Genomic DNA, 13,137 nt, shown 5'->3' with positions numbered 1-13,137 from the left:
CGGTCTTCCAGCGTGCTATGGACCGAATGGTGGACCAGAACGGGCTGCGGGCTACCTTCCCGTACCTGGATAATGTCACCATCTGCGGCCATGACCAGCAGGACCACGACACGAATCTCCTGAACTTCCTACGCACTGCATCTCGCCTGAACTTGACCTACAACAGGGAGAAGTGTGTGTTTCGTACGCGCCGTTTAGCCATCCTAGGATACGTGGTGGAAAACGGGGTCATTGGCCCTGATCCAGACCGTATGCGCCCCCTTTCTGAACTTCCCTTGCCTGCTAGTGCAAAAGCACTGAGAAGATGCTTAGGCTTCTTCTCTTATTATGCTCAGTGGGTTCCCAACTACGCGGACAAAGCCCGTCCGCTCATTAAGTCCACGACTTTTCCCCTAATGCCAGAGGCCCGATTGGCCTTCGATAAATTGAAAGCCAACATCGCGAAAGCTACGATGCACGCTGTAGACGAGTCCATCCCCTTTCAGGTGGAGAGCGATGCATCTGATTTCGCCCTGGCCGCCACACTTAACCAGGCGGGCAGACCCGTCGCATTTTTTTCCCGCACCCTCCAAGGCCCCGAAATTCGGCATTCAGCGGTGGAAAAGGAGGCCCAGGCCATTGTGGAGGCCGTCAGGCACTGGCGCCATTACTTGGCGATAAAACGGTTCACCCTGATCACGGACCAGCGGTCCGTGGCGTTCATGTTTAACAACACGCAGAGGGGCAAGATCAAGAATGACAAGATCTTGCGGTGGAGAATTGAACTCTCCACCTATAACTACGACATCATGTACCATCCAGGGAAACTCAATGAGGCCTCGGATGCCCTCTCGCGTGGAACATGCGCCAGTATACAGGAGGACCGTTTGCACGCCCTCCATAATGATCTGTGCCATCCTGGGGTCCCTCGGCTCTACCACTTTATAAAAGCCCGCAACCTGCCTTACTCGGTGGAGGACGTCAGGTCAGTAACAAGGAGCTGTCGGGTTTGCGCGGAATGCAAACCGCACTTTTACCGACCTGACCGGGCACATTTAGTCAAGGCCACTCGTCCCTTCGAGAGACTGAGTGTCGATTTTAAGGGCCCCCTTCCCTCGACAGATCGGAATGTGTACTTCCTCAATATCATTGACGAGTACTCTCGGTTCTCTTTTGTTGTTCCCTGCTCTGATACATCCGCTGCCACGGTTATCAAGGCATTCCGTGATCTCTTTACCCTGTTCGGGTACCCCGGCTACATCCATAGCAACAGGGGCTCATCGTTCATGAGCGATGACTTGAGGCAATTCCTGCTCTCATACGGGATTGCCTCTAGTAGGACCACGAGCTACAACCCTAGGGATAACAGACAGGTGGAACGTGAGAATGCTACAGTCTGGAAGGCTGTCTTACTGGCGTTGAAGTCAAAAGGTCTTCCAGTCTCCCGTTGGCAAGAGGTGCTCCCTGATGCGCTCCATTCTATTCGCTCCCTCCTGTGCACGGCAACCAATGCTACTCCCCACGAGAGGATGTTCTCATTCCCTCGGAAGTCTTCCTCGGGGACCTCATTACCGTCTTGTTTGACGTACTCAGGACCCGTCCTCCTGCGGCAACATGTAAGAGCCCGCAAGTCCGACCCGTTGGTCGAACAGGTCCATCTCCTCCACGCCAACCCTCAGTATGCCTATGTGGCATACCCTGACGGGCGAGAGGATACAGTCTCGATCCGAGACCTGGCGCCAGCAGGGGACGTAGCAACCCCTGTCGCTCCCATACCCCCTGTAACAAACCCTTTATCTCTTGTTTCTTCCCCGGACACGGCGCGGGCAGCATCGGGACCATTGCTTAACCATTTTACTCCCATGTCCAGCTTGCCTGAGCCCAGAAGATGGTCGCCACTGCAGGGCGTGTCAGGATCCCAAGGACTACCGTCACCTCAGGGTCAACCGGCCTGTGAGTCCGTGGAAGAACAGCTGGACGCCGCCTTGGGGAGAACGCCACCGCAAGTGCCTACTCCGGTGTCACCGCCGGTATTGAGGAGGTCACAACGACGGTGCGGTCCCCCAGACCGTCTGAACTTATAGACTGCTGACACTTTATTCTGTTTTTGTACCCCGCCGGCCTTTGTTCTCAAAGGAGGGGTGAATGTGGTGAACCATCGTTGGTTCCCACTGGATAGTACTGAGCCAGGGGCTGGCCAGTACCACAAGGATGTACATATGTTACTGTTGGGTTGTGCTATTGTTGCTGTTGGGGTTAGGGTGGGGTTGTTACACCTTTGTACTGTAGTGTTGTGGCACATCCCAGTCGGGCTCCGCCTCCTGGGAGAGGTATAAGAGTCCCTGCTCTGGCCGGGACCCCTTCAGTCTGGGATAGTGTATATAATTATTGGCTGCTTCATTACAGTAAATAAAAGCCTTTCATTTACCGAGCTTCAGGCCTCGTGTTTGAGTAGCGCATCACCAACACATCTATCCTCATGATGGACTCACTTCCTACACCAATCAGGAAGCAGGAAGACTCATTACCTGATTGGATGATGCTTAACTGTCAGCCAAACTGCCTCCTTTCCTTCCATTTTCAATATTTTTATATCCGATAATGAGAAATGTTTGACATCTTTTTCAATATCCTGATGATTTTTCTCCAGGGTTTCACACAGCAGTGTCCTGGAGATTGATCCTCAATTCCTGGAGACTCTAGGCTGCTCCTGGAGGGTTGGCAACCTTAACTCCATCTGTCCTCATGTGGATGTGTAAGTTCCCAGAGCACCATTTTGGAGGTAGGAGAGCAACTTAACCTGATTAATACTTAACCCTCAATCAACATCAGCGAAACAGATTATCTGGTTATTAACACATTGTTAAAGTAACCAGCTGGAAAGAGCTTTGGGGTGTCCAATGGTCATAAAAGGCACTTTTCTTATGAGGAATTACCTAAACTGTATAGATATCTACAAGACTTCATCACATATCCATTACCTTGGCTTGTTGGCTTCCAGACACAATACATCCACCCTTCCTGAATACACACTGTGCCGTTTTCCTTGTTCTGGGTTTGAATTGGTGCCCAATGCTTTAAACCCAACCACACAGGGGAAAGGGTGGCGTAGTGATATTGTTACTAGACTAATAATTCAGAGATCCAGGGTAATGCTCTGGGGACCAGGGTTCAAATCCCACCACAGCAGATGGTGAAATTTGAATTGAATAAAAATCTGGAATTAAAACTCTAATGATGACCATAAAACCATTGTCGATTATTGTAAAACTCATCTGGTTCACTAATCTGCCACCCTTACCTAGTCTGGCCTACATGTGACTCCAGAGCCACAGCAATGTGGTCGACTCTTAACTGCCCTCTGAAATGACCCAGCACTCAGTTCCAGGGCAATTAGGGACGGGTAATAAATACTGGCCAGCTAGCGATGCCCAAATCCCTTGAACTACTAAAAAAACCCAAGCCCCTCAAATTTTAAACATGTGCCCTGAGTGTGCTTTGAACTGGTTTACTGAACAGTAAGTTTGAGGGAGGAGCCTCACCACTCTGTACAAATGCACGCTGCAGGATTTGTTCAGTTGTGATGGTCAATTATTTGTGAATCGGAGGGTCAGTTATGAAAATCCAAAGTAGGCACAGAAGCCAGTGCCAGTGCGTATGGGGTGCCCGGGTCTGTCCATTAAAGCTAAGAGGGATCTTCGCAGGAACAGATGAATAGTTCGCTTCTGTAAATCAGAAAGGATTCCAAGCAGCAAGAGGACTACGAAACTGGCCCAGACCAGCAGAGGAAAGCGGGATCAGAGTGTGTTCTTTGTCCGTTCTTTATCATGCCTGATCTTTCCCTCCTCTGAAGTTCACAACATGAAGAGTTCAAACTCTTTGTGGAGACTCATTCCCCAGTCTCACTCTCACTTTTACTTGGTTGGAAATTAAAGATCTTGGCAGGTGTTTTCCAAGGCAATGGAAAATAAATAACTGGCTTGGTGAAAAATCGGCTGCTGATTAGCACAGAGTTTGTTACCAGCTCCTGGCATAAACCTCCTTCGCATTCAAAAGTAATCATAGAATCCCTACAGTGCAGAAGCAGGCCATTTAGCCCATCAAATCTGTACTGATTCTCCAACAGAGCATCTGTCCCAGGCCCATCCCCACCTTATCCCCGTAACCCCATGCATTTACCATGGGTAATCCCCCTAATCTACACATCTTTGAACACTAAGGACCCGATTTTACCATCAAGTTGTGCCCATTTTCTGGCACAAAAACATGATAAATGAGGCAAGTAGCGTGATCCGCGCCCGCCTCCGCGCCGGTTCCTCCTTTACCAGTGCCCGAAAATGGCCGCGATCGGGACCGCACCCGAAACGGGCGCGTCGGCCATTTAAATGCACTTGCATGCATTTAAATTGACTTAATGGGCTGCACGCCCAACCTTACCGGCACTTCCCCCTTTACCACTGTGTTCGCCAATCCAGAATCAGCACAAAACAGACATGATCTACAACAGTCCAATTCGGGCGCTCCAGCTGGTGAGGTGGTAAGTGCCGAGCGCCCAACGGCTCCCTGCTTGAGATCGGTGGGGTGGGGAAGGGGGGTCTGCTGCCACTCTGCCTGTGATCAGTGAGGGGGAAGGGGGAAGGGGCCTGCGATCAGTCTGCATGGTTTGGATAAGGGGGTCAGTAATGTTGGGGAGGGTGGGGCAATATCTATGGGGGGCCAGGGGGAGGCATTATCCGGCCCGGGGGGAGATGTGGCAGGGGAGCCGTATTCTATCATTCTTTTTTCTGCGCATGCACAGTTGGAGGCGCTGATGGGAGCTGCAGGGTTTCGGGTGCATTAAGCCCCGCCCACAGGCTTCTGCAGCGCGATTCGGACTCGCTGATATTTTTTCAGGCAGAGTGTGTATGGAGGCGCCTCAGAACGGGTCTAAAAGTCAGATCTGAAACACTTCCATTTTCAAGTCCGCCCAGCACTTAGAATCAAAATGGTAAAATAGGGCCCTAAGGGTCAATTTAAGCACGGCCAATCAACTTAACCCACACATCTTTGGACTGTGGGAGGAAACCGGAACACCCGGAGGAAACCCACGCAGACATGGGGAGAACGTGCAGATTCCACACAGTCAGCCAAGGCCGGAATCGAACCCGGGTCCCTGGCGCTGTGAGGCAGCAGTGCTAACCACTGTGCCACTGAAGAACTAATATAGCATTTGTGTTTATTCCTTTCGAGAAGTTAATTAACTGGTTTTCCACCGTAACTATATAATTGTAGCATAAAATCCACCAGTCAGACTGGGCAATGTGTGAATGTGATTGGCCCCCTGTGCCTGATGGCTGGTGTGACATGGCAGTGTGATTCGTCCATCCATCCATTTCAATTCTCTTTCCACACCTAGCGATGCGCTAAGGCAGAGTTTCGTCTGATACCAAAGCGAGTTATTCCTGGAACAGGTCACTAGTCAATCGCCAGAGGCTTATAGCTTGAGGGGTGTCACTCCACATCAAGCATGGCTGGCCTGGACTGTCTCCCGTTCTTACCGCCAGCCACTGGCATGTTTGGAAGAATTTGCAGCTTGACGTAGGGCAGCACGGTGGCACAGTGGTTAACACTGCTGCCTCACAGCACCAGGGACACAGGTTCGATTCCCAACTTGGGTCACTGTCAGCGTGGAGTTCGTACATTCTGCCCGTGTCTGCGTGGGTTTCCTCCCGGTGCTCCGGTTTCCTCCCACAGCACAAGGATGTGCGGGTTAGGTGGATTGACCATGCTAAATTGTCCCTTAGTGTCAGGAGAACTAGCCAGGGTAAATGCGTGAGGTTATGGGGATAGGGTCAGGGTGGGATTGTTGGTGCAGACTCGATGGGCTGAATGGCCTCCTTCTGCACTGTAGGATTCTATGATTCTATGACACACTCAACCTGTTTGACAATATTATAAACACATCTTCCTTGGCCATCAAGTCCTGGGGTGGGAATTAAACCCGAAGCTTCTGGCTCAGAGGCAGGGACGCTAACCCACTGCGCCACAAGACCTCCAAAGTGTGATTAGTGCTCTACAATATAATAAGTTCATCACAAAGAACCTAAATAAGTCTGCATGCAACCTATCTAACTTTAAAAATCAGAGTTTAATACAAGCTGCAGTTAAGCCACTTAAAGGCGATTATGCGCACAAAATGTAACTGAACATTAATGAGCAGCTGTGATGAAGTCACGACCCTGAAACAGGAATTCTGTTTCTCTCTCACAGCTGCTGGCTGATCCGTTGAAAGTTTCAGATTTCCAGCATCAGCGATATTTCATTTTGCTTATTAACTGATGTCTGCTCTGTGCCCAGGTGTGAACAGGGTGCTTCTGTCTGAACTAAACACAACACTGAAGGCACCGCATTGCAACTTGGAAATCGATAGCGGTTACGTGAGTGCCTGTTTGAAACCTGTGGTGGTGACTGCGTCATTATTCCATCTGCTTTTTAAATTTGCTTCACATTTTCATGTTTAAAAGGACGTGAGGTGACCGTCAGAGGATGGTGAGAGACTCAGTGGAGGACCAAATTCCAATGGCTTCCCAGTTCATTACAGAACTCTTCCCTGGATATTGAGGCTGGAACAGACAATCTCAGTGCTCTGGAGAATGGAGATTTGCCCATGAGAGTGATCAGAGACACATCTGTCAAAATCATCTGGTAGAGGAGGAGGAGATCTAAAAACACAGCACTGACCTTACAGAAACTACTGGGTATTTGATTATTTCGGTCTGTTCTACTCATCTCAGCACAATTGCCTCTTCATAGTCATAGAATCCCTACAGTGCAGAAGGAGGCCATTTGGCCCATCAAATCTGCACTGGCTCTCGAACAGAGCATCTTACCCAGGACCATCCACCCCCACCACACCCCCACACCTCCACCATCCCATCCCCATAACCCCACTCCCACATATTTACCCCACTAATCCCCCTAATCGACACATCTTTGGACACTAAGGGTCAATTTAGCACGGCCAATCCACCTAACATGCACATTTTTGGACTGTGAGAGGAAACTGGAGCACCCGGAGGAAACCCACACAGACACGGGGAAAATGTGCAAACTCCGCACAGACAAGTCACGCAAACTAGGAATCGAAACCAGGTCCCTGGTGCTGTGAGGCAGCAGTGCTAACCACTGTGCCATCCCAACTGATCACTTCAGAGGATAAGCTTTGTCAGTTGTATAAGGGCAACTTGGGGTGGGTAATAAACACCAACCTTGCTGCGGCACCCAGATCATGAAAATAAAAAGCGTTAAGCTCTACACACATTCCCGCCTATGGAAGCTGCCATGTTGTCGCAAATGCCCAGCTGGATCAATTACTGTCCTCCAGAAAGAGAGAACTGCCCGTCCTTATCTGCTTAGCCGACATGTGACTCAAATCCTCTACCCTTTCTGGGTTACGGATTCCTACCCACCTCCTTCTTCATACATCAGATGCTGGTGTTACAGTGACCCAATCTCCAATCCCATTTCACGGAGTCTCTCACAACCTGCGTCTCACGAAAAGGAGTCCTGAGGTAAAATATAACCAGGCTTCCTTGGGTCTCGGCACTTGGGTGCCTGGATGCCCTGTGCCTCCCACATGCTTGTGTGAGTGTCTCCACTATTCTGTTTGCCAATGATCCCATTCAGTAGGCCGTCTGGTGGGTACATCCAGCCCCCCGAGTATCTCTTAATGAACAGTCAGAAAGACATCTCACCTCTGTATCTTCTAGGTACGGGACCACATAGTTGTCTGGGAACAGCCCTTGGTTTCCATCCACATATCCTTCCCACCAGCCATATTCCTCTGTGTCCTGTTAACAAATAAATCCAAAACTGCTGCTTATCATAGAAGAAATCATAGAAACCCTACAGTGCAGAAGGAGGCCATTCGGCCCATCAAGTCTGCACCGACCACAATCCCACCCAGGCCCTACCCCCACATATTTACCCGCTAATCCCTCTAACCTACGCATTTTAGGATTCTAAGGGGCAATTTCTAACCTGGCCAATCAACCTAACCCGCACATCTTTGGACTGTGGGAGGAAACCGGAGCACCCAGAGGAAACCCACGCAGACACGAGGAGAATGTGCAAACTCCACACAGACAGTGACCCGAGCCGGGAATCGAACCTGGCACCCTGGAGCTGTGAAGCAGCAGTGCTAACCACTGTGCTACCGTGCCGCCCTTAGACCGGGATGGGATGGACAATTGAACTGGGACCAAACCGACGACTGCAGCTCGCTCCGCTGGCATGTTTCCACCAGTCTCTCTCAACTGATTCCCAGTAATATACTCACAGCCCAAGTTCAAAGTCTGAGACATTTTAATTTATATGAGGTTAAATTTATACTTCCTTTTACAGCTAATTTTAAAATTAAGTTTAGGATTGGAACATGAAAACCAAACTCTTGATCAAGCTTTTGGTTACTCGTCCTTATATCTAATTCTTGGCCAATCAGTGTCAATTTGTGAATGCTTCCATCTCTTTGAAGTGTTTTGCAACATTTTACTAAAAGGCGCTATATGAATGCAACTTGTTGACGATGCTGCTGTTTGAATCAGATTGAAATGTGAGACTGCAGTGTATCGTCACATCAGCTCTGCTCAATATTGGGTCACCAACTGTGATTAAACGGAGGTTTTATCACATAACCTGCCCCCGCGTTCCAGCCATTAGTCAGCCAACACATCCACCCTCCCAACGCACTGCCTTCCTGCACCAATTAGAAAGCGAAAAGACTCATTATCCAATTGGATGATGTGTGACTGTCGGCCAAAAACATCCACCTCTCCCCCCCCCCCCCCCCCCCCCCACCGCCCCCTCCAACCTCACCCCCACCTCCCATTTTCAATACATTTATCTCTGGTAAAGAGAAATGTTCAAAGAAAATGACAAATTAACGCTTTTTAAATGTTCCAGTGATTTTTCTCCAGCGTTGCACACAGCAAGGTTACACTCCTCGGGAGCATATTCCGGAAGGTTGTAGATGCCAGCTGGTGGACTATGGCAAGTGCTGCAGAAGACCACCACCAAGGCAAAAATATAGGGACAGTCAGAATGCGCGCTGTCTGGGAAAGAGGCCAAGGTTAGTTCCGGGCTGTACCTTTCAGCTAGACCCACAACCAGGAACAGGAACAATGCAATTCAATCGCATCTCCATGACAAAGATTAGCCCCAAATAATGGAGTTGTTAGTAAATGGCCACCTATTAAAAATGGAAGTGTGATACAGGGGCCACTGTCTCCTTTATCAGGGAGCAGACTTATAATTGCCTCTGGGCTGGTATTCAGCCCCTAAACTTAGAAAGCAGCCCGCAGTGTCTATAGAGACCAAACTAGTGTGATTTTTATTTAACTACAGGACTGACCCTCACACAATGGCAGGAACCGCCGCAGTGGAATTGTTAATGAGACGGAGGCTTCGGACAAGAATAAGCTTACTGTTCCCAAACCTGGCGGGGAGGGTGGAGTCCCAACAAGAGAACCACAAGAAGAGCTATGATTCTGTAAGGACAGAAAGATCATTCAAAATCGGCGACCCGGTGCACATGAGGATCTTTGGGGACGGCCTCAGTTGGATCTCCGGAATTATAACAGAAAAAACGCGACCTGTGTCTCATAAGGTCCAAGCGCAGGGCAAGATTGTCAAGAAGCACCTGGACAATCTCAGGAGCAGGGAGCCTGTGCCAGTGCAGGCCTCATTACCAGCCATGAGGACGGACCACTGCCAGTGTCCAGCCTCGACTAGAAGTTTACCCCATAGCTGCCCCTCCGGGTGATGGGGACACGGATTCCAAAATGGAAGCAGAAGAGACCGGCGCCCCAGTTGAAGCAAGACCTCAAGAAGAACCAATGTCAGCGGCTTTATGGTGTTCCTTTCGGAAGCGAACGCCTCCAATCCGCTTCACACTCCTGATCCGGTCCTGTCTCCAATCGACCCCAGGGCAGATCGTTAAGCGGCAGAAAAGGCCCTCCTGTGGTGGGGGTATTGGGGAAGAAATGGACTTGAAGGGGGAAGGATGTTATGATGACCACGGGGGATTATGAATAGATTTCCACCATGGATCTCAGAGAACACGAGCTCCCCTATCAAATGAGTGGAAGCTCGCCCAATAGTGGGGAGTTTAAAACTGTCTGACTCCACCCAGGCCACAGTGGAAGGACTCTGGGGCTTGAATTGAACAATCTCGCTGCCAAGTGGCACTTTATGCACGCTGTGAGGTTGAAGGGTAATGGTGACAGAAGACTGGCCTCAGCAAGATTATTACAATGGGCATCAGTTGGGCACCAGGCAGACTGAGCACTTGCAGCTGCAGCAATGTAGCTCTCAGACCTCCTGCTTCTAAATTTGGGACACCCTCCATCCTAAATATCTTGGCAGTACAGGCGGGGCTTTACAAAAGCCTGGTGATATTTTGCCATGTTGTCATCGCCTCCAGACTCATTGATACTTTATCCTCATTCTCCAATTCCGATTGCAACAACTTAAACACATCCAAAACTCTGTCACTCAATCCAATTCCATGGCTCAGTCCCATTCCTCCTCATCCCTGTGTCCGAGATTCCTTAGTTTCCCCTCCCTTACGCATCAATTTGAAAAGCCATGTCCTCAGGTAGAAATCTCTCCATGGCCTTGCCCCTTCCAACATCTGCAATCTCTTCCAAGCTCTATGTCTTGGCCTGAATCCTAGTTGACTTCAATTCCGGCCTCGAGTCACTGTCTGTGTGAAGTTTGCAAGTTCTCCCCGTGTCTGCATGGGTTTCCTCTGGGTGCTCCGCTTTCCTCCCACAGTCCAAAGATGTGTGGGTTAGGTTGATTGGCCATGCTAAATTGACCCTAGTGTCAGGGGGATTAGCAGGGTGAATGTGGGGTTATGGGAATAGGGCCTGGGTGGGATTGTGGTCGGTGCAGTCTCGATGAACCGAATGGCCTCCTTCTGCACTGTAGTGATTCTAAGGTTCTATTTTCCTTCCTTCTCTACCCTGCTTTTGATCTCAAAGCCATCAGCGAACCTGTTTCCACATCCTGGAGCTCTCTCTTTTTTCTATCAAGGTGCACCCCAAAATCCAAATCTTTGATTATACTTATAGTCGCCATCACTGTGCGGTTTCCTTTGATACCTCCCTAAAGGATATTTGATTACATGTAAAGACTCTATTAGTGCCAGGTTGTTGCTGTCTAAACCTTGCTGGCCTGGGAATTTGGGACACAACTAATCCCAGTGCACGTTGTTGCTGAGGGTAGCAGTTATGGATCAGACAGAGTGTTTATCTCTCCAGCACTTCCATTCCCTTCAACACCTCTTTCCATCCTTCACTTGAAAGTTGAGCGAGAGCAATGGCCTCCCATCAGAAGTTGTCACTAGTTACACAATCACTGGTCTTGTAACTATTGTTCTTAATTTGCTTAATGATAGTTTGGATTCCTTATTAGGAAATGATTTGGCGGGGGACTTTCTTTTCCTTATTCTTTCATGGGATGTGGGTGTCACTGGCAGGGGCAACATTTGTTGCCCATCCCTAATTGCCCCTAAATTGAGTGGCTTACAATGCTACTCAGGGGCTTACAATGCTACTCAGGGGCTTACAATGCTACTCAGGGGCTTACAATGCTACTCAGGGGCTTACAATGCTACTCAGGGGCTTACAGTGCTACTCAGGGGCTTACAATGCTACTCAGGGGCTTACAGTGCTACTCAGGGGCTTACAGTGCTACTCAGGGGCTTACAATGCTACTCAGGGGCTTACAGTGCTACTCAGGGGCTTACAGTGCTACTCAGGGGCTTACAGTGCTACTCAGGGGCTTACAATGCTACTCAGGGGCTTACAATGCTACTCAGGGGCTTACAGTGCTACTCAGGGGCTTACAACGCTACTCAGGGGCTGCAGGAAAATCCTTTCATTCCAATGACTCCTGATCACAAAGTTTGCAGAGTTTGCCTTTTTTACTTCAGGATTGGATGTGATTTATTTTATTGAAGCTTATGTGTGGATTTAAACATTTACAAAGCCCGATTACCTTCTCTAAGACAAGGATGACATCTCCCATGTGCAGACTGAGTTCATCCTCTGTGCTTGCAATGTAGTCAAACATGGCCTTATAGTATTCCTTTCCTGCAAAGAGAGATGACTCCATTAAAACGTAGTAAACTGCAAAGTAATGGGGAGAATTTTAGAGGCCCACATGAGGCAGGAACGAGGCGGGGGGGGGGGGGGGGGGGTTGGGGGGGTGGCTGTAAAGGTTTTGAGGGGTGAAGGGTGGAGTGGGGTGTGAGGGGAAGCCATGGTTGCTTGGCTCCCTGGCCGAGTCCCTCTGTCGGGGAATTTTACCCGAGGCAGGTGAGGGAGCTGAGAGATCTCCCCGTCACAAGGAGACAGGAACCCAATTTGAATATGTAAAGGCTCCAACTGATGGCAGCTCAATTCCCCTCCTCCCCCCACCCCAAGGTAGCGAGGCTGCTGGATAAATGAAGGTGGCATCCCAGCAACAGAGGGGGCAGGAGGGGCAGCCCCTGCAACCCCAACACTTTCCTCAGGGGCTGGTTTCCTCTCCACTGGTGGCCACTTAATATTTGTTGAATTATCTCCGGCTTGTCTTCCATCAGTGGCTGGGCCCTTCCCTTCCTCAGCGCCATTCCTGGTGGCGCTGCCGGCAGTCCTGATTTGGGCAGCACGGTAGCACAGTGGTTAGCACTGGTGCCTCACAGCGCCAGGGTGCCAGGTTCGATTCCCAGCCTTGGGTCACTGTCTGTGCGGAGTTTGCATGTTCTCCCTGTGTCCGCGTGGGTTTCCTCCGGGTGCTCCAGTTTCCTCCCACAGTCCAAAGATGTGCGGGTTATGTTGATTGGCCGTGCTAAATTAACCCTTAGTGTCAGGGGGATTAGCAGGGTAAATGAGGGTTACAGGAATAGGGCTTGGGTGGGATTGTGGTCGGTACAGACTCGATGGGCTAAATGGCCTCCTTCTGAGCTGTATGGAGTCTGTGATTCTGATTGGTTGGCAGCTCTCCGAGGCAGGACCTTCTCCAAAGTGGGTTGACGCTTAACGTAGAGTTAAAAAACTCAGGAGTTGCTGAAATCAGGAGGGGTTTCCGGGAACGCCCACCATCTCAGTTTCTCACTGGTTGGCTGAGTGATGG

At 49.8% G+C, this 13,137-nt stretch overlaps 1 protein-coding gene across 5 annotated transcripts in view; it reads right to left on the bottom strand.

Moving 5' to 3' along the window:
* Nucleotides 1-13,137, bottom strand: part of sh3d21 (SH3 domain containing 21) — a 126,796-nt gene that overhangs the window by 58,098 nt on the left and 55,561 nt on the right. For all 5 annotated transcript variants that reach the window (XM_078237773.1, XM_078237774.1, XM_078237775.1 and 2 more), the window contains 2 exons: nucleotides 12,019-12,113; nucleotides 7,713-7,808 (listed from right to left, as the gene is read on the bottom strand). In XM_078237773.1, the coding sequence (XP_078093899.1) occupies nucleotides 7,713-7,808; nucleotides 12,019-12,113 (191 nt within the window). The remainder of the gene's footprint in view (nucleotides 1-7,712; nucleotides 7,809-12,018; nucleotides 12,114-13,137) is intronic.

The sequence above is a fragment of the Mustelus asterias genome, chromosome 21, assembly GCF_964213995.1.
Source record: "Mustelus asterias chromosome 21, sMusAst1.hap1.1, whole genome shotgun sequence".
Lineage (NCBI taxonomy): Eukaryota > Metazoa > Chordata > Chondrichthyes > Carcharhiniformes > Triakidae > Mustelus > Mustelus asterias.
Note: the sequence above shows the minus strand (reverse complement) of the source record. Positions and strands in the feature narration are given on the sequence as shown.